The following is a 21,840-nucleotide window of genomic DNA, read 5'->3' on the forward strand; positions in this document are numbered from 1 at the left end:
TATAATTTTTTTTTTTTCATTGTCTGTACCGCTTATCCGATCTATCCTTGGGTCACAGGGAGCCTGTGCCTAACTCGGGCATCATCGGTCATCAAGGCAGGATACACCCTGGATGGAGTGCCAACTCATCGCAGGGCGCTCACGCAATCACACACTATGGGCAATTTAAAGACTCCAATCAGCCTAGTAGCATGTCTTTGGACTGTGGGAGGAAACCCACCAAGCACGGGGAGAACATGCAAACTCCACACACATTAAGCCACCTTGCCGCCAAATTCTAAAATTTAGGGAAATAGTCCTGTGCTAATGGATAAAATGTAGAAATATTTTTACCAAAATGTGAGCAGTTATCTATTGTAAATGTTCTGTATTGGGATTTTATCGAAAAAATTCAATTCAGTAGAAAGATTTCTATAAATTATTGAGTTTTATGCCACAGCTCTGTTGATTTCACAAATCTGATTAGTCCAACGGTCTTTACTACATTTCTGTAATCCAAATCGCAAGTTATTATGAATCCTTGGACTGCGTTCATTGTAATACTTCATATCATTTCCATAAGAACAGCTCAGCCTTGTGTGGCAAACCCAAAGTCTAATAATAAATCACCCAGATACATGATACAGATTGATGACATGACAAGCTGTGTTATGGTCTTATTTACTTCAGAAGAGAGAATAAAGAGGCTGGTGTTTATAGGCTGTTTATAGAGGCTATAACAGGTGATAACAGGAACTTGTTGCATGGGTGTAATCATTAGCAAACAGAAGGAATAATAACACTTTGGAAGATGTTGTTCGGGATCAGGATGGTAATTGTAGCTCCACGTCTCCCAGGATGATACTATGCTGTCTGTGAGCCTCAGTATTACTCGCTTGCACCTGAATGAGAAAGACATGAATTTGCAAAGCATACAAGACACGATGAAAACAATGGAAAATAATGCATTCGATTAGCTTTCAGAGATCTCACTGACCTGGTTATTCCTCTTCTTCCACATGATCAGCCTCTTCTGCTGCTGAAGCTTCAGATTCCGAAGCTTGATTGAAAGAGAACATGTTTTTATTGGTTAATACGTTTTCATAAAATGTCATTAATCAACTTTAACTGAATGTAAGAAATATAAAGTATCAATCTATAATAATGATGTATCCTAAAGATATAAAAATAGGATGCACAGTAACTTAGCTACAGTATGTTAGCATAATAATTATTAGCTGTGTTTTGGGGGATTGGGTTTTGTTGGAAGCTGAAAGCATCGAGCACAGCTTTCAGAGCCTGATCACACTGCCTGAAAAACTTTGTATACCTGTATCATTAAATAAAAAAAAAGAAAGAAAGAATATTTATCTTTTCCTTCTGTTACAATTGTTAAAACCCTGCTAAATATCATACACTGGCTTTTTCAAGTCAGGTAAAATGACCCAAGAGCATTGAACAAACTTCTTTTTTTTCCCCTCTATAGATTTTGCCTTATGTTTGTTTCTTAGAATTACAGATTACTAAATTTAGAATTATACACTGATCAGGCATAACATTAAGACCAGTGACAGGTGAAGTGAATAAGACTGATGATCTCCTCATCATGGCACCTGTTAGTGGGTGGGATATATTAGGCAGCAAGTGAACATTTTGTCCTCAAAGTTGATGTGTCAGAAGCAGCAAGCGTAAGGATTTGAGCGAGTTTGTCAAGGGACAAATTGTGATGGGATCAGAGACAACTGGATCAGAGCATCTCCGAAACTGCAGCTCTTGTGGGGTGTTCCCGGTCTGCAGTGGTCAGTATCTGTCAAAAGTGGTACAAGGAAGGAACAGTGGTGAACCGGCGACAGGTCATGGGTGGCCAAGGATCATTGATGCATGTGGGGAGTGAACAGACGAGCTGCTGTTGCTCAAGTTAATGCTGGTTCTGATAGAAAGGTGTCGGAATACACAGTGCATAATGGGTCAGGGCTGTTTTGGCAGCAAAAAAAAAAGGGACCAACACAATATTAGGCAGGTGGTCATAATGTCATGCCTGGTTGGTGTACTTATATATATTTTTAAAAAATTGTGTTGTATTGTATACAATAACAATTACAGTACAATGAAAGTACAAATACAAGTACAGTATACAAGTACCTTACCTGACCTTATAGATATTTTAATTCAGAAGCACATTTGCCTTCTTTTGTCTCTTCCCAAATGGCATGGGAGATGCAGACTTCCGCACTTAGATATACGATACAGTAAATCCAGGGTTTTCTGAGTATTAAATTCATCTTTTTTATCACTTCTTTTCATACTTTCTAGTTTATTCACATGTCCAAAGCACAATAAAAAAATTAAAATAACAGGTAGTGAATAACAGGTCATCATGATTGAAGTAAAAGTATGGATACTGAGTCAGACTTTTTTAAGTGGAGGTAGCTAGTTAAACTTATATAACTGAGTGAACATTAATAAGTGTCCTTCCTTACAAATGCTTCAGACTCTTTTTTTCAAGACAAGGTTAGTTTTTGTAGGGTTAGTGTGTTATCCTGGCACTGAAACAATCTGGTGTGGTCTCATCATTTAAAAGTATCTAATAAATAAAATGAAAAGGAATCAGGAAAAGGTGAAATTGTCTTTCCAGTGATATCGGAGCCTATGGTTTAGTCTAGCAAGAAACTATTTTAATACCTCTAACAGATTCCTCATTCATAACACATAATGCGTTGCTGGTTACTATAACATACTTTGTTGGAGGTCATCTTGTTAATGATTAGAGGACATAGCAGGTACCTGCTGATACATTAACATCTAGCTAAATCACAGACACAGTGCTCAGGCAATTTAGACCCCTGAAAAAACCTATCTGACACACCTGAGCTACAAATGTTCCATTTTCATTTATAATGTTTTCATTTATTTCAATCTGTGTTTTATAAGCGCTCCATTTTGAAGTAACCTGTTCCGGAAAAAAAAGGCTTTATAGACCTGTACAGATTTTTAAGCATGCTGGTTGCAGCAGTAATGGTGATGTACTTGATGATGTGGTAACATGGCAACTCACCTACTTTCCTCTTATATCTACAATATTTGCATGAACTGCCGTCCTCAAGCTATGTTTTATTTCCACTGATGTAGAAGTATTGACTCTTATATCTGGATAACAAGCAAAGATCCGTGGAAAAAGCAAATATGCAGCTCCTGAGAAGGAGAAAATCCTTCCGTTCAGCTTTTTCAGAGATTTTATGCAAAAGTGTTCCTTGTGGGTTATTAAGGGGTTTGTGAAAGCTTATGGGTTTTTCTGATGACTTTTCTGTCATTCCTGGCTAATAGAGAATTTTACATTTAAGATGTAAACATAAGATGTAGATCCACTTTTGGAAGCTATGAATGAGGAAGCATTGAAATGGCTTATGATACTGAACTTATCCAAAAGAAGTAATTTAGACCATCTACCAATGTGTACAAATACAGGTTCAGTCAATGTGTACATACACATTCAGGGACTGACTATAATCATCCACAAATATTAATCTTTAATAATGAGTATGGCCATGAGTAGAAGGTTTAACAGTTGCAAAGAATAAATAAATAAATCATTTTAAAAAAAGAAAGAAAAAGAAAAATCTGCATATAGACTATAAAATAAAACTCACCCTTGGTTCCATAACATTCTGCACAATCTGGTGGACATTCTGATTTGGAGTTTAAATGTGATGTGTCTTGGGCCGTGGTGCTGGAGTTGCATCCCATCCTGCCTTCCTAACTCAGAAAGACACAAGGAGTCTGCAGGTGTTTATTAAATAGGAGTGACTCATTGAGTCGGCTCTTTGAATCGGCTCTTTGAAGTGAATTTTTGTAGTCGACTCACTTATAGGAGCCGTTTTTCTTTATTTTTAGATATTAGTCTAAAATTCTCTTCTCATCTGTCGATTGTTAAAGGCTGCTGTTTGTGGTGTATTAGGTGGGAGGAGATCAGTTATCATGATCAATGTAAATGAATCTTCTTAATAAAGCACAGAAATGGCAGGAACAATATGTATGAATGTGTACTATTTGAGTAGATTATATAAAATGCAATGCAGAAGGTAGAATTCAAGGAAGATTTCATGAAACATGTTTTAGTTCTAGGTAAGCAAAACTAAACAATAACTGGTTTAGATGTAAAAATGGCAGTGAGCCAGTTGGGAGCCGAAAGAGTCGACTCTGACTCATTGAACAGAGCCGGAATTCGCATCATTAGTAAATAATCTGTTCGTCACCATCAGCTCTTGCGCATGACAATACAAGTTTGTTCTCCAAACACACAGATATGTGAATAGGATACAGAATACGGACTAATTTTTAAGTTGTTTTTTTTAATCTGTATGAAGACATGTATTTTACAAATGGACATTATGAGGGTTTTGGTTAATAAAAGTGTTATTAATTGGACAACAACGTCAAAGCAGCGACATCTGGAGGCGATTTTTAGAAATTTCTAGAAAGAGATTTCTTTTTAAAGTGAGTTCTGTTTAATTCAGAGGGTATTTGTGAAATTGAACTCTGTTTAATTTATAATACACAATTCGGTTTGTTGTTGTGTGTCTGGATATAACACAAACCCTCAAACATTTCTCCTGCATTTTGCTTTAAAATGTATGTATAGAATTTATTTATTTAATTATTACAGTGTTGGAAATGGCAACGCACCAAAGTTGTTCAATTCACTGAATTCATTTTACATAATTAATTCATTTTATACATTTCAACAGGCCTCTTGAGTTAACACAAAAACAAATAAACCTGTAAAGCTATATATAATGGAAGGTTGAGTTTAATGTGAATGGAAAGCTCTGTGTGGCTCGGCCCCTTAGATCCAGTGAAAGGAACTCTTAATGCTTCAGCATAGCAAGACATTTTAGACAATTTCATGTTCCTAACTTTGTGGGAACAGTTTGGGGATGACCCCTTCCTGTTCCAACATGACTGCACACCAGTGCACAAAGCAAGGTCCATAAAGACATGGATGAGAGAGTTTGGTGTGGAGGAACTTCACAGAGTCCTGACTTCAACCTGAGAGAACACCTTTAAGATGAATTAGAGCGGAGATTGTGGGCCAGGCCAAATCTGGGACATCTGCTTTTGCATGCACATGAATGTAAAATGGAGTTGGCCCGCCCTTTACAGCTATAACAGCTTCAACTCTTCTGGGAAGGCTTTCTGCAAGGTTTAGGAGTGTGTTTATGGGAATTTTTTGACCATTCCACTAGAAGCGCATTTGTAAGGTCAGGCACTGATGCCGGACGAGAAGGTCTGGCTCGCAGTCTCTGCTCTAATTTATCCCAAAGGTGTTCTATCGGGTTGAGGTCAGGACTCTGTGCAGTTCCTCCACACCACCCTCGCTCATCCATGTCTTTATGGACCTTGCTTTGTGCACTGGTGTGCAGTCATGTTGGAACAGGAAGGGGTCATCCCCAAACTGTTCCCACAAAATTGGGAGCATTAAATTGTCCATAAGTGTCTTTGTATGCTGAAGCATTAAGAGATCATTTCACTGGAACCAAGGGGCCAAAGCCAACCCCTGAAAAACAACACCTGAATTCAATCATTTGGAGGGGTGTCCCAAAACTTTTGGCAATATCGTGTATGTTCGTTGAACAAGTTTGTGTTGTTTTACAGCAGTAGAGGAGGTAAGATAGACCATTCGCAATAAATGACTGAAATTATATTCAATTAATTAAACTATGTAGTGTAATGCACTACAGCGCCATCATTCCAGCACACATACGATGCAGAGACTATAGAAAAGGGAGTATCTAGTTTTCTCGCCTGTAAAGCGCATTGAACTCGATCCCAAATGCATCTATATTGGTTATGAAGTGCACTACATATACCGAAACATACGCCATGTTTTATCCCTACATAGTGCTCGGATAGAGTGAACAGCGAGTGATTTGAGATTCGATCTGAAGTAAGTCTCGCGATGACGGCGTGTGGTATACGCGCGCGGTGCACTCTGGGTAATCCTTTCTCTACGAGGCCATCTTGGAGTTAACCAGGCAGTAAGTGTGGCTCTTCTTCAAAACGAGAAAATACTCCATTTTATCGTGCGCTTTATAGGTTCTTTTTGTTATATTTCGAAAAGGGAAGAGTTTATTTGTGATATTTTTGTGCACAGGTTGGCCGGAACGGACTGGAGCTAAAATGGTGGCCGCAAAGAAAACGGTGAGTGTGAGAGCGGCTCGCGCATGGCGCCTGGGTTTTCACGTGGAAGTGACACACCGAGGCCTCGTGCTCTATTTACAGTGTTTAAAACTACATAAACATTATTATTATAATGTTACGGAGACGAGGGAGACTTTATAATACGTTTGTTTTTGCAAAGAAATGCAAAGTGTTTTGATTAAAGTCACCGAGAACACGCGGAAACTTGACTAGCAATGTAGATACAGCGCTAGCATAGGAGTTTAGTAAGACAGTCGGGTTTAGTCGCTGACATTGTATTGCTTATAATGTCAAAATCAATGACTAATCACTAGTTTTTATGTCCATATTTCAGTTCTATTTAATGAGCAGGATGTATGTGTCAGGGTCGGCTCAGTCAGATTAAGCTTCATTTCATGGATAGTCATTTTGAGTGAATCTTCATTGTTGATCCAGATCCCAGCTCTCCAACCCTGGTCCTAAACATTTTGTTTTCTCTCCTCTTAACACCAAATCCAAATGAAACAAGTCTTCCTGACTTTAAGGATATGCGCAGGACCAGGGTTCGGGATTCTGTGCTGTACAGGATGAGGATAGCTGTGTGAGTTTATCATCCTAACACATCCTTTTATTCCATCATAGAAAAAGTCCTTGGAGTCCATCAACTCCAGACTGCAGCTGGTGATGAAGAGTGGGAAATATGTCCTGGGATACAAACAGTCACAGAAGATGATTCGCCAGGGCAAAGCCAAGCTGGTCATCCTGGCTAACAACTGCCCTGCTCTGAGGTATCTACACAAATTATTCGTCAAGTCAGGAAGCTTTTTTTGTCATTTCAACCACACATGCCTTGATGCAGTACATAGTGAAATGAGACGAGGTTCCACCAGGACCCTGGTGCTGCATAAGACAGCAGAGATGTCTAATAAAATTAAATATATCTCCCTCTCTCTCTCTAAATATATATATATTTAGTGTGGAGAATCAGTTTGAGAGCCCCTGCTGTACATCAGCAGTTGCAAAGTAGAAGGATGTTGAGAAACAAACATTGAAAAGTGCAGCATGTTTCTAAATGCACTCGCTCTTCATACTGTGCTGCTTACAGATGTGCACAGTGTGTGCACTTCAAATCAGCGCTACGTCATGTAGTCAAATGAATGGTTCCTACACCGTTATTCCAGCAATATGGACTACACTAAACTGTCATCCACAGGAAAGGCAGTGATGCAAGCAGTGACAAGCAAATTCAAAGCACAACAGTCTGAAACCATCATGGGTGAAATTTAGCCTGAAAATTGACCCGATATCAGACGAACAGCATGAATAAGAGTCTCCCAATTAAATTAAGTATACTCAAACAAGTCATACCTGTAATTCTTTGTTTTTGAAATACACCCAATGAAACTATCAAGGTTTTTGGGTGAAGATATTTTGACTTCAGAATGTGATCAAACCCATTTCTGTCGCTGAATCCGTCTATGTGGCTTAAAGAAGTAAACCTGTTCTGATTTATGTTGTGGCCTAATCACAGCCAATATAAAAAAAAAAAAAAAAAAGGAAATAAACATGCTCCTTTTTAATCTGAAGTAGATATATGTTTATTCCTGGTGTCTCCTTTTTTGAAATGATGAAAGGAAAAAAAGAAATTTTTAGGAAGCAATAAGGACGCACAGGATAGATACCACTGATCAGATATCTTTTCCCGTTGCCCACGGGTCTGTCTGTTTCTCACTAAGACACAAAGTAAAGTAGCAGTAAACTAGTCTGGGTATTACTTGGTTTGAGTCTTCATCTGTCTTAAATGATTGATTAATTGGGTTTAATAATTGAAGGTGTGAGAATAGACCTGATTTTACTTCCATCTCCTTTTGGAGTTGTATTCATGCAGCAAGTACGTTTGTGGAAACTCGTGTTGAAGGTGGCTTAGAAAAAGTCGTCTTAAAAATATTAATGATGTGGGTTTTGGATTGGATTCATTTCAGAAAATTCAATCAAGTGCTTTTAATTAGTTTGTTCATGAGTCTTGCTTCTAGTGCATTCATTTGGCTGAGAAATGAGTCGTGTTGACAGGATCTGCAGGTTGTTTTTTTTTTTTTTGCAGTTGTGTTTTAGATTGTTGTAAGTAGCCGTAGACGATAGTTTAGTATGAGTTTTGTGTTGTGGTACGAGTTTGTGTTTAGAAGTTGAGTAACTTATTTTTCCCCCCTCTCCTCACAGGAAATCAGAAATCGAGTACTATGCCATGTTGGCCAAGACTGGTGTCCACCACTACAGTGGAAACAACATCGAGCTTGGCACAGCCTGTGGTAAATACTACAGGGTGTGCACGCTTGCCATCATTGACCCTGGTAAGTAAATGTCATCTCAGCCACAGTAATCTAAAACACGTTTTCAGCAACAGCAGCATCTACAGAAATCACTGTTCACTCCAGGTCAGATCTCCGTCCAAAGATTTAACAAATTTTTCATCTCTCTTCACAGGCGATTCAGATATCATCAGAAGCATGCCTGACCAACAGCAGGGCGAGAAGTAGATCCATTTTTCCTGAAAGTTGTTATAAATAAATATGGTTAAAATGGTCATGTTTTTGTGTTTGTGGTTATTTGCTCACATCATACACATGTTGTCTTCCATGGGTGTTTTAATCATTTCCCCTTCACTCTCTTGATCACATCTTGGCTCCTCACTCTAAAGGGACCAAGGAAAAGAAATGTATTTTCCAAATGATGTGACATTGAAGTATTGCTCAAAAGACTTTGGGTTTAATAGAAATATATAACAAAGGTGATTACACACTGGACTAACCTTAACCTAAATTTCAACAATACTCCACCTTTACCTGAAAACATGTTCATCACCTACCCTCACATGCCTGTGTTTGTATTTTAAGAATGGAGACACCATATTTCTGGTTCTCAGGCTGTGAGGTATGTGTCTGGATTATCACCTCGTCTTGTTCCTGGAACATTTTTATATAACCCATCAAATGATTTTAGTATGTGTTTATGACTCTCTAGCCTTCCAAGTCTTCACTCGATATAGACCTAGTACATGTTTATAATGGTTAGGATTTCTTATTTCACTCAGGTACATCAGATTTGATCATGTAATGGTAAGATTTTTTTGCCTAGAATACATCATTTATAAACAAATGATCTATAATGCATGTATAGGCAGAAAAACATTCAATTCTGCTGAATTGTGTACTACAGTAATGTAAGATTTTACTGAAGGGTTTTATCATTTGGAAAGAATACAAAATAAGTGTTTAAGAAATCTTAAGACCTTAAATCATTTGTATAAACATCTGTATCTATAGAAAGACGGACACTAGAAAATTCGATAGAAAGGTCAATCCAGACCCATGACTTTAAAATTAAAACTCGTAAAGTCCAATTTCACTTTATTTTAGTATTACCGGTTACAATCCTGTGTATTTAAGAACCCTGTAACAGCATCCCATATCATTCCTTTGGGTTGTGTCTGCAACATGGCAAATGCCGTGTAAACCTTACACCAAAGGAGTATTAAAGGATTTACAGGTTTAAGTTTGGTTCTGCATCACACTTTGCCAAGACTCAGTACACCGAAGTGGTGTATATGCAGTGATGTTTTTCACTGTGGTTCATTTCTATTCGTTCCTAGGAAATGGCAAAGAATCGCCTGGATGCGGTTTTTCGCTTTGTGTAATTGGCTGGATGCTGATGGTTCAAAGACAAGTGTCCTTGCAAGTGTGAGTTTGTGAACGTGGCTGGATCAGATGCTTTGCTGACGGGCGTGAAATAAAAACAGCCCGAGTGCAGATGGCAGACGCTGCCCTTAGCAAGCATGTCTCTTAAAAAGCCGACAGCGAAGGGCAAGTCACAAAAGCATATTCAGAGCACATGATGTCATTTGTCATGTTCTGCCCGCAGTTTTGTTAACTATGTTGGGAGAAGAAAAGCATTAAAATGAAGACATGACGAGTAACGATGTGCGATAATGAAGCAGGATGTCATCAGCCATCAAAAGAAACCCATTTGTGAAGTAAACAATGTTTTGTTCGTCTTTCTCATCTAATTAGATTCCATTAAGGCAGACAGCAGACCTTTTTATATTTGCTCCAACTCGTGCCTTATTAAAGCTGACCTAGTTGTGTACATAATAGAAAGAAGAAAGTAAGTAAGAATGACGTAAAACCTTTTGGAGATTATTTTTCGTATATCTGCTTTCATATATTTCCGTCCCTGGATGTGAGAGCAAAGATAGGAAGGCACAGCTGGAGATTTTAAGATGTATAGATGTAGCCGAGGATTCTTTCTATGCTCTCTAACTTTATAAACATAATCTTCGTAAGTCGTAATATCTCTACAGAGATATGGCCTGAAAGATATTCAGACATCCAAAAAGGATTGTGGGCAATCTTTGAGATGTCTTGTGGATCTCTAGAAAGGTCACTACGTTGCACAACTAGACCACATAGTTCCACGTGTAGTATGATAAATAAATGGGGATGTCATAGCTTAGTGGTTAAGGTGATCAGACGGTTGTGAGTTTGAATCCTATGTCTACCAAGCTGCTGCTGCTGCTGGGCCCCTAAGCAACGCCTTCAATTGGTCAATGAGATAAATTGTAAGTCACTCTGAATGGGCGTCTGCCAAATGCCAGAAATGTAATAGCCAGGACCATGTTGACCCTCAACAATCTGTATTCGTTATGGCGTACAAATAACATTAAACTATACCTAGTAAACTGGTACAAAATTTTTTTTACTTCTCACTGTTTAATCTTCAGTAAGTGCTCTGTCCCGGTCAGGGATTTTCTGGACCCAGAGAACACTGTAGGTGCGTAACCCGAGCTCAGGATCGAACTGGGAGACGTCAACTCTACCCTCTACACCACCAAGCTGCCTCTGTTGCTGTAGGGTTCAATAATCAACTACAGTAAACTCAACATGAGAATCTTTTTAATTTTAAGAACTGTGCAGTACAAATATTGCAGCTGATAGAACGTTGAGTTCGAATCACCTCAGTTACAGACAAAACATACGACCGACAGTAAAAACCAGTAAGAAATTTCAGAACTGAACTTTTTTTTTTCTTATTTTTTCCCTAAGCAAACATATTACACATTTAGAAATTTAAGGTGATTGGATCAGGTTATAATGTTAGATTTTCAGGAATCTATAAACACATCACAGGACAAAAATGATTGAATTCTGATTCATGGCAAGAAGATGGCAAAATGGTTACTGCAGGTACTACATTTCAATCCAAAGCTATACTGTATAGAAGACTTAACTGGAGCGAGCAGACAACTTCAGTGCTTTCAGAACTCTGAGAGACGGGATCGATGTAGAGAATATGGCAGAAATCGAAAAATCTGTAGTTTGGTGATAAGATTTCAGTCCCTTTTTTTTTTGTCATTTCCTAATAAGCAAACGTCGTTCCATTGCTCCAGAGAGCGTGATATAAATCAAGGAGGAAAGCTTTTTAATGAATAATGACTGAAATCAGCTAGAAAAGTGACACCGTTATAAATAATTGATGAGCGGACAATGCCAATCCCAGGGGAAATAATCTAACGAGAGGACAGAGCAGTGAACCAAAGTCTGCGGGCTTCGTTTAAGGCATCGATACGAACGTGCTCCGTGTTGAAACATAGTACAGTCGAAGACAATTCTGCATAGTTGTTGCATAGCTCTTTAAATAACTTTTCGAATCTTAAGCAGAATTAAGCTAGGGAAGACTTCAGGAGATTTTTTCACGTCACACATATTCGTATTCAATACTACATTACTGTGCTACATACAGTCTAGCTTTCCTTCGGTATCTATCAGAGAACGTACAACATGAATTATTAAGACTAATGTGCAAAAACAATGTGGTGACTCTGCATAGGACCGGAAGCCACTGGATGTATGGGTTTAAAACAAATCAGCAATATGGGGAAGTGTGTGAAATAGCCACTTCTTTTTTTTTTTTTTTTCCGATGAAAGATAATGAAGATAATGTTGTGAAAATCACAAGATTACTTTCACATTTTTTTTCTCTTTTTTTTCTTCATAAAATTGCGACTATATACATGTAATTTTTCTGATCTTGAATTTGGAATACTTGCAAAATATTTCTTTTAACCCATCACAATGAAATGGTTTGAAATGTATTATTATTATTATTTGAAACTTTTGAAATTGCCTTAACTATTGGCTACTGGTGTTTAATAAACCTGTTTAAGATGCTGTCGATCGGTCATCCTGGATCTTTTCTCACAATTCACTGTTAATATAAAGAAGAATATTGGAGATAGATAGATTACCCTGGCTGCCACATTCATCGGGTTCCTGGGAAAACTGCCAGTTGGAAAAGTGCTCTTAAGTAACTCGCGTGTTTTATTACACCTGCCACATTTAAACGGCAGGTATTTCAGTAGCCGGCGGCAGTTCTGAGGAGTTCACAGTATTTCAAAAAGGGGAGGTCAGTGTCGTGCATAATCACTGACCGCTGAAAGTGCAAATCCAAATTGGAGCTGACATACAGCACTGGGCTGCCAGGAAAGCTGTGGAGACTCGCAGAGGGAGGAGCAAGTCACACTACTGCCTTCAGGGAGCAAAGGATAGAGACGTCACAGAGTAAAAAAGTTGAAGGTTTGAGTGAGGGGAAATAGGAAACACTGACAGAAGAAATCATTTCTTTGGAGGATATTTGGGGAGGAAACCGAAGAAGTCTGACATCTGTCTCGGGCTGAGATTTACTCAGGAGGAGGCTCCTTCGGCGGAATTGCGACAACCTCTTCATAGGATGGGAGCAGCACCTAAAAATGAGAAGATGGCATGAGAGGGATTTTCCCTTTTTTATTTTTATCAAAAAGTTCAAGGATTTTGATGACTGCATGGGCAAAACGCTGCTGCTCAATGCTCAATGACAGCCAGATGACCTTACAGTGTATTGCAGCATATGTATTAACCCCCAAGAACTCGTAGTACTTATTTACTTAATAAATAAAAAATGTAATTGTGTTAGCATTTACAACTGTGGTGAATCCACACAGTAAAGCATGGTGGTGGTAGCATCATGTTGAAAGTTACACCTCTGACTAATCTTTTAGAATTATTACTGAATAATAATGGTGGACAGCTTCATTCTAGGCAGAGACATGATTGTTCGATGAGGCTTTCCAAGACTAGGTGTAATAATACTGAGCTCATGTGGGACTTCCAACTAATTATATGACTGTCAGCTAGTTGCATTTAGGGGTGAATACTTATACCATCAGACACATTATTTGAAAGCTCGTGAGATGTAATCCATTTTATTTCCACTGCAAAATGTAGTAAAGTTCAAGAGGGGGATACTTATGCAAGCCACTATAACTCTGTTATAAAAGGAGGGCTAATTTGAATAAGCGGATCCTAATTTAATCTGCAGAGTCTGACTGCACCAGTGAGAGGATTTCAAAGGAACTGGACAATAATGACCGCTTATGTAACGGCTTTCAGCTGACGAGCGAGAAAATCTGCTTTTCACTGGAATTCAATTGCACACTCCAAAGGAGCACTGCCACATATCTAGCAGACACTAACAATCTTCACAGAGCTAATATGAAATAAAAACAGCAAAAGCTGAAAGAAAGGATTAGAGATTACTTAACAGTCATGTCACACTGACTCAACACCACACAGGACAGACAGAAGGAGACTCTCTACATTATTAATCAAAAAATAAAAAATAAAAAATTCATCAAAACCAGAAGCTGTGTATTCAGTGATTTAACTTTAAATATAATCAAGACAAGCAGATCTGAGTTGCTAGGCTTAAAATGTTAGCAGCCTTTTTATAAAAATCAGCATTTAATCATACTGTCATTTTTTAAAATAATTATTTCAGCACTGTATTTTTATTTATTTATTATTGTCCTATTATTTGCCATGATTACATCCTTAAACATCCTATTTTAATGTTTCTTTATTAAAAAAAATATTTCTTTATTTTCAGATTATTTAATTTTTCTGATCATATTTGCGCACGATTTTAATCATAACTCACAAGCTGTAGATATTTCTAGATTATAACTACAGGAAGGTTTCAGACAAGCTCTCCTGATTTTTATTCAGAAAGTAAAACAGCTTGCTAAATTTCAAGACATTTTGATCTATCATTACCCTTGACATGATTATATTATACATTCTATTATTAATCTATTTCTTCATTTTGAGGTTACTTAGTTTTCCTGTTTATATTTGTTTACAATTTCGTAAACGAATATAGCTCGCAAGCTGTAGGCCAGAGCTTCCCAAACTTCAGAGGGGTAAGGCCCCCAAATACATAGCAAAAGCTCCACGACCCCCCCCCCAACCTCTTTGTTTAAAAAATACAGTATATTGATTAATAGTATAAAGATATATTTATACATATATTTGTATATTAGATATATTTAATAAAGCAGATTGTCTCTTTGCACAAATTTATCAACATTTATTAACCAGTTTGTAAGAATTTCATGTGAATTATGAGAACTACCATAAAATGTAATATTTTTATATGCTGGTGAAAATAAGATGATGTAAACATTCTTTACAAATATATTTAAATCCTTAACACTACATACTGTCTGCATACTATTTACAATTATATTGAATCAAAGTGTGTAACAGAAGCTTTTTATATTCTATTCTAAAATATTTTAATTATTTTAATTTTATTATTTTGATTTAGCCTAGCTACGGTCCTCCTGCAATACCGCTACGGCCCACCAGGGGGCCGCGGCCCACAGTTTGGGAAGCACTGCTGTAGGCATTTCTAGACTTGGAATGTTTCAGTCAATCTCTCCTGATTTCTTTTTCCCAACTTTCTTTTCCTGAAAGTAAAACAGTCAATTTGCTGACTAAATTTCAAGACATTTTGATCGGTGGTTTATACAAAACCTCAAAAGTCGTGCAAATATGTTGGCATTTCATTACGGCTTAATAAAAGATGCCCTTGGGCTTGTTCTTGTTTAGTCTCCCTTTAATGATTTATCCCATGTCAGAATGGGACATGATGTGCTTCAGGTAAGAAATAACAGCACACAGTAGAGGCAGTGTGACAGTAAATCGTCCTTGACTTACTGTTGTATCGTTAGTGGTGACATAAACCAAGACCTCTGTGGTGCCTCTTCCACTAACGTATCTGTAGCAGTTCCACACACAGGCGATCAGGTACGCCTGGCAAATAAAAAAACAACAGGCTATCAATTTTCAACATTATGACAACATGCAAAATGATAAGAGCGGCATTTCAATGTAAACATATAACCCAGCATTAATAGTAAAAGTTTAAAACAATCACATGTAGAATTCATGTCTCCTCCCAAGCACTGAATGACGCAAAATCATGTCAGTACCGGTATTCAGTAATTATAATAGCTGTTGATTTCTCATTTAGAAATGACTCAGTTTGTAGGAATTCTGTACATTACACTTTTTCAGGCACCACCCTATACGACGATCCAGTCTTGTAACTCTAACTCTAGCTATCGAAAGTCTATTATATAACACCATGGAGTGCAGCATGCCTGTGACCTCCTTACACTGCACTTATATCCAGTATGTGATTTCAAGTTCTTTGATTTCTTGTACGAACCACAAATTGTGTGCTGCCACTGTAGCGCTACAGGTTGAAATATATCTCATAAGCTGTTTATGTTATAGGCATGCACTGCAGTACTGTATTCTGTATTCGTTATTGTATCTAGCTGGAAACTGCACCCATGCCCATTTACGCCACGCTGATGGCAGGTGTAATTAGCCACACAGAACATTATTTGCAGTTGAACAACATTGACATGGCTCTGGCATAACGACTGGTCAATTTCTGCTTATAATTTGCATAATTTATTTTCACAGAAAGTCCAGTTCTCAACATTTTCCAACCCCTTGCATGTTTCTGGTGACAGTCCATTAAAAATGAATGAGTGCAAAATGTCAGCTATTCAGTGTATTCATACTGTAAAATATAATGCTGATTAACACAGGAGTGTATTGGAAAATGGTGCCACTGCATCTGGCGTAAAATCTGAATGATTCCTCCATGTTTACCTTAAAGGCCAAAATACAGCCGATGAAAACGAGCACCGCCAGCACTAGGCAGATGTTATTGGTGGACATTAAGTCCTCTTTGTACGGAAAAGTCCCAGGCTGTTAAAACATAAGCAACCATTTCAACAAGAAACTCAATACCTGCTCAACAGAATAGATAAATAATTAAAGGACAAAGACTGTTCAAGTTCCTTACCAGCTGCTCAAGGTAGTCCTGAATGGTGTTCGGGTAAACCATGACACTTATTGCTACCAGGGTGTTGAGCGCAAAGTCAAAAATTTGGTAGCAGAAAAATGGAATAATCCAAGCAGCATGTTGCTGTGAAGAAGGATTACAGCAGTTAATATATGAACATCTTAAATGATTCGGTGTTACTTGAAAACGCACTGACACAAAGGAAAAATTATTAAACAAGTAACAGCAAGGATTAAAGTGAGCTATTCTGTTAATATCAGAGCCATTGACTAAAAGAGACACAATGGAAGATGCTTAACAATCCACTTATCTCATTCAGTCCATATATAACTAATGAAATAGAAAAATCTCAAAAACCAAAAAAATACATATAGTATTAAAGCTTAAACTTCACTATATTTAACAGTTTATACCCAAAATCTAAACTTAAATGTAACTTGCATGGAACACTGAAAAATAATAATTAATGGGGTTTATTTTGCAATTTTTACACTATTTTTTTAAATTTAATAAAATTGTTAATAGTAAAAAATGTACCTTGTAAGCACCGTAAGTCGCCATGCCACAAATCAATATCATCAGCAGGGAAATTGCAGCAGCGATGCACATGTCTGTGGAGAAAAAAACCTGGCTGAGAGCAAAATCTAGCAAAACTGGTGAAGAACCACCACCAGAGATGGTGGCAACAAACAAATCCTCCTTCAGCTGTAACAGTTCAAGTTCATTTCTAAATTATACTGGTTAATAACAGAATAATAAATATTGCCCATTTTAAAACATTTTACACTGACCAGGCATAGCATTATGACCACCTGCCTAATATTGTGTTGGTCCCCCTTTTGCTGCGAAAATGCAACAAACTGTGATGCACTGTGTGTTCTGACACCTTTCTATCAGAACCAGCATTAACTTCTTCAGCAATCTGAGCAACAGTAGCTCGTCTGTTGGAACAGAAAACACGGGCCAGCCTTCCCTCTATGTATATCAGTGAGCCTTGACCGCCCATGACCCTGTCGCTGGTTCACCACTGTTCCTTCTTTGGACCACTTTTGATAGATACTGACCACTGCAGACTGGGAACACCCCACAAGAGCTGCAGTTTTGGAGATGCTCTGATCCAGTGGTCTAGCCATCACAATTTGGTCCTTGTCAAACTCGCTCAAATCCTTACGCTTGCCCATTTTTCCTGCTTCTAACACATCAACTTTGAGGACAAAATGTTCACTTACTGCCTAATATATCCCACCCACTAACAGGTGCCATGATGAGGAGATAATCAGTGTTATTCACGTCACCTCTCACTGCTCATAATGTTATGCCTGATCGGTGTATATCACAGTGTGTAATGGCTAATATTTTAGGTGAAACATAAAACTATAATAATTTCACTTTAGATGCTTTAAATACAATGCAGATCTTTATACATATTTCATAACGCAGCTGCTTTTTCTCTATATGGCTGCATGCTAAAAAATTCAGGAGAAAAAAAAAAGAGAGAGACTTATTTTTATTTTCTTTTTGAGAACTCTTAACACTATGCAACTGGATTATTAAAAAGATATAAACTGCAATCCAGTGACACAAGGGACAAACAAAAGAACCGTTGAGGAGTGTACAGAGTCCAGACATGAGAAAGCCCAAGCCAATGACGATCAGTCTGAATGTTAAATCTGACTGCCCTAATTCATCAGGATTAATCATGTTGTGTTACCAATTGTGACATGAAACATGTTATTGTTCTATATGGAAATGTATTTGTTTCAGAGATTAAAACAACTTTTTCTCAGCTTAAAAACAGGAAGTACATTCCACCTGGGGAGACGCTGCCCATGATAACCTGCTCTGATCATTTATCATCACACAATTTTTGTCCAGAGAAAGTTGTGAAGATCTTTATTATTGTTATTTTTTTGAGAAAGCTGAGTAAAAAGACTGGGACAACATTTTTAACTTACTTGCATCATCCATGACATCCAAGTCTGTGCCGAGTTCGGCACTGGTGAGGTGGTAGTGATACTGCACTGGGTCATTTAGAGCAGACAGCAGGATTAACAGGACCACGGCATTGATGAGCTGCGTAGGAGAGAGACAGGTGGGTAAGCATGGTTAATCTGGTGCACAGGGATGATTATAAAATAAACCGAGATGCTGCGTAACAGAGGAACTGTTTTACTGACAAGAAACGCTGAACCTCTCATACATTTCTATATTGCCATAAGTATGTGGACGCCTGACCATTACACCTTGCTGAACATCCAGATACCTCTCCAGATTCAGTTGCCTCTGTGCATCTCCACTTTTCTGGAATGGGATTACACTAGATTTTCGAGTGTGGCTGTATGAATCTGTGTGCATTCAGAGGCATTAGTGAGATTGATTGAGGAGACCCAGGGTGCAGTTCATCTGTGGAGGTGTTCGGTGGGATTGGGGTTAAGGGTTGTCACTCTAGATCTATAGTAATATTATTAAATCATCACCTTCATAGACCTCACTTTCTGCACAGAAGCATAGTATGCTGGGACAAATTAGTTCCAGTGAAGGGAAATTGTAAAACTATACAGCGTACAAAGTCATCTTAAGGACGTGTGAGCTGCAAAGTTTGTTTCAAGGAAGACTGAAATATGAGTGTAATGATCAGGTGTCCATATACTGTACCTTTGGTCATGTACAGAAGGTTAAGGTTTCTGCTTAATTATTCATTGAGCATCACATGACTTACGCCATCTACTACAAGTCTGAGAAACGCTGGCAGAAATGAGACAATCCTAAATTTCTTTCTTTTTCTTTTCTCTATTTTAGCAGTTCAGCCTCACAGTAAGAGTGATAAGATATCCTCAGCTCTGTCACACAGCAGAGCCGCTCTCTATCTCGACAGCAAAGTCACAAGCATTTTTCTCTAACCTCCGTCATTTCAATAACAGCATCTGCCATACGAACACATGTAAATGACTTCGGTCTCTTTGAATGGACTGGCCGTTAGAATGTAAACAGAGCAGGTATTCATATATGTAAAGTGTATATATAATATGAGATGGATTTGTGCTCAAAGTCATAGAGGAAACAAAGAGATAGCCTTGCTTTGTAGTCAAAATACAAAAGAATCTGAAACGTTGAACAGCTCCACCCGCCTGAGTAAACCCAAGCAGACCGGTCTCTTTTTACACTTTTAACAGGCTTTGAACTTATTGTAAACGTGTACAATAATAAAACCAATATACAAATGTGTTTTATATACATATGCTGTTACATGCTATAATTAAAGAATCTAATCTACATCGTTCATTGTAACTTGTAAACTTTTCATAACCAGATTCTAAGTTAATGCATTTTTACCACTAATAAAAATTCCGTACACATTAATAAAAATGGAACTAGTGTATTTATATACTGAAGATGAATTATACATACATAGGATTTCTCGATTGCCGGCATTTATAAGCATTTCAAGACTCTCACTGTTTTTTTATATAATAAATATTGTAATAAATTACAAATCACTGTAATGTAAATAAATTGAGTGTGTTTACTATACAAAGAAAAGGCACCGTAAGTCAACATTCTCTTCTTCTTAAATTACTTTTCTTTTTCACAGATTCAATAAAAAGAAAAGCACTATGTTTTCTGAAATGATGTCCGCTTTCAAAGTTATGCGACTTGCATTAGAGGTCACGGATTTCCCATGATTACGGTTCTATTTATATAATTAAAGGCTTCGATTACTAGCCTAGTCTTCACCTTACCAGTGACACTCTGCTCTGTCCTGCATAGACTATATGTTGACCAAAATTTGTATAAGTTTTATTTCTCAGGTGTGTTCCACAAGGGATTTGTCTTAATAACTTTAGACTAAACAAATCAATTAATATTTATTTATATTAATATATATATATATATATATATATATATATATATATATATATATATATAAATATTGAGAACTTATACAGTGCCTTACATATCCCTAAATGAATGTCTAAAAAATCTAATAGAAATCTAATAAATGATTAAACAAATCAATTAATCAACTTAAAACAGTGAATTAAAAATATGTATTTATAAAATATTATATTACAAATTATAATTTTTTTTATTTATATATTATAAAATATTTTTTAAAAATATATAATATGTAATTATACTATACTATGCCCTACAAATGCTCAAATCAAAGTCTAAAAACGATAATAAATTTTTATATTTAAAAAAATATCCATATTTGAAATCTACAATTACAAAATCATCCATTAATTTAGTGAAAATAAAGAGCTGGTGCATTTATATAAATCATATACATTACACTTCCAAAAAATTGACATTACTATCCTTTCATTTTCATGAATATTTGGTTAAAAAACACAAACTACATTAACTTCTCCCTCTCCATCAGAATCAATGTGTATTTTTCAGCTATGATAGAGTAAAGGCACAGGAGGACATGATGAGGTTTATTCTTTGTTCAGTGTGGGTACAGATCAAGAGGTAAAGCCCAGGTGGGGTACATGCAGGTGTACAAAAAGATAAGGAGAGAATAGAGTCAATAACCAGTAGTACCAATAGCAATAGTATACCAGTATACCAGTATAAATATGTAACACCAGTATAAAAATATAACATGAAGATCTGAGAGGTATTAAAGCACAGGTTTGAGTCAGTGATCTGACTAACGCGCGTGTGTGTGTGTGTGTGTGTGTGTGTGTGTGTGTATAACACTAAACCGCCAATGGAGGGCAGTGAATAGACTACAGAATATTAATGGTGGAATGATCTGGTTTTCTCCTTCGTGATGGAATAAAATGTCATGTAGTGAGTCTAAGCCAGGTCTCCACTGACCCCTGTTAGTGTAATGTTAAGCAGTGGGCAGTGAGCAGTGACCCCGTCCACACTCACCATGTACCAGACTCCCAGGATAATGGTGCCCGTCCGTACATGACAACAGAGGCAGCAGCTCGTCGTGTACCATCTGTCCCACGGCGAAATCATCTTTCTGCTTCAAAATGAGGAGCAGCTATTTCATGTAGACCTCTCAGAGATGTAATGGCGATGGTTTGCGGTCCGGTATTCAGAGTGTAAGCATCCAGTTCGTCGTGTGTTCAGAGCCGTGTGTTCAGGCTGCTCCGTGCCTCAGCATTAATTCAGCTCATCCCCTAGTCACGTGACCGGACAGAGGGGATTTGAGCTGGGATCAGGACGTGATGGCTGCTCTTGTGTGTGTGTGTGTGTGTGTGTGTGTGTGTTTAATACGGCTTTATAATCTACCCTATAAATATAAAACACACACAAATGAGTAAACCTATCTAGCAAAACAGTGTTTCTCCTCAAATATGTCTAACCCTGTCCTTTTCTCTTCAACAGTCTTACATATGTCTCTTGATATTAGGCATGTTAAAACAATTTGCATATACAAACAGGCCCATACATCAATCAGGCATAACA

General features: G+C 37.5%; 2 protein-coding genes across 2 annotated transcripts; one reads left to right on the forward strand and one right to left on the reverse strand.

Annotated features, from left to right (window-relative positions):
- The first annotated feature begins 5,903 nt into the window (after nt 1-5,903).
- Nucleotides 5,904-8,737, forward strand: rpl30 (ribosomal protein L30). Its single transcript, XM_058377975.1, has 5 exons — nt 5,904-6,014; nt 6,131-6,177; nt 6,799-6,944; nt 8,374-8,504; nt 8,638-8,737. The coding sequence occupies exons 2-5, from the start codon at nt 6,157-6,159 to the stop codon at nt 8,688-8,690; spliced, it is 351 nt and encodes a 116-aa protein (XP_058233958.1). The 5' UTR covers nt 5,904-6,014; nt 6,131-6,156; the 3' UTR covers nt 8,691-8,737.
- A 2,348-nt stretch (nt 8,738-11,085) lies between these two features.
- On the reverse strand, nt 11,086-21,568 carry laptm4b (lysosomal protein transmembrane 4 beta). The gene is made up of 7 exons (XM_058377976.1): nt 21,295-21,568; nt 18,363-18,480; nt 16,945-17,018; nt 16,408-16,530; nt 16,212-16,310; nt 15,243-15,338; nt 11,086-12,949 (listed from the first exon to the last, which is right to left on the reverse strand). The coding sequence occupies exons 1-7, from the start codon at nt 21,385-21,387 to the stop codon at nt 12,887-12,889; spliced, it is 666 nt and encodes a 221-aa protein (XP_058233959.1). The 5' UTR covers nt 21,388-21,568; the 3' UTR covers nt 11,086-12,886.
- Nucleotides 21,569-21,840: the final 272 nt, after the last annotated feature.

This window comes from Hemibagrus wyckioides, linkage group LG24 (assembly GCF_019097595.1).
Source record: "Hemibagrus wyckioides isolate EC202008001 linkage group LG24, SWU_Hwy_1.0, whole genome shotgun sequence".
Classification (NCBI taxonomy): domain Eukaryota; kingdom Metazoa; phylum Chordata; class Actinopteri; order Siluriformes; family Bagridae; genus Hemibagrus; species Hemibagrus wyckioides.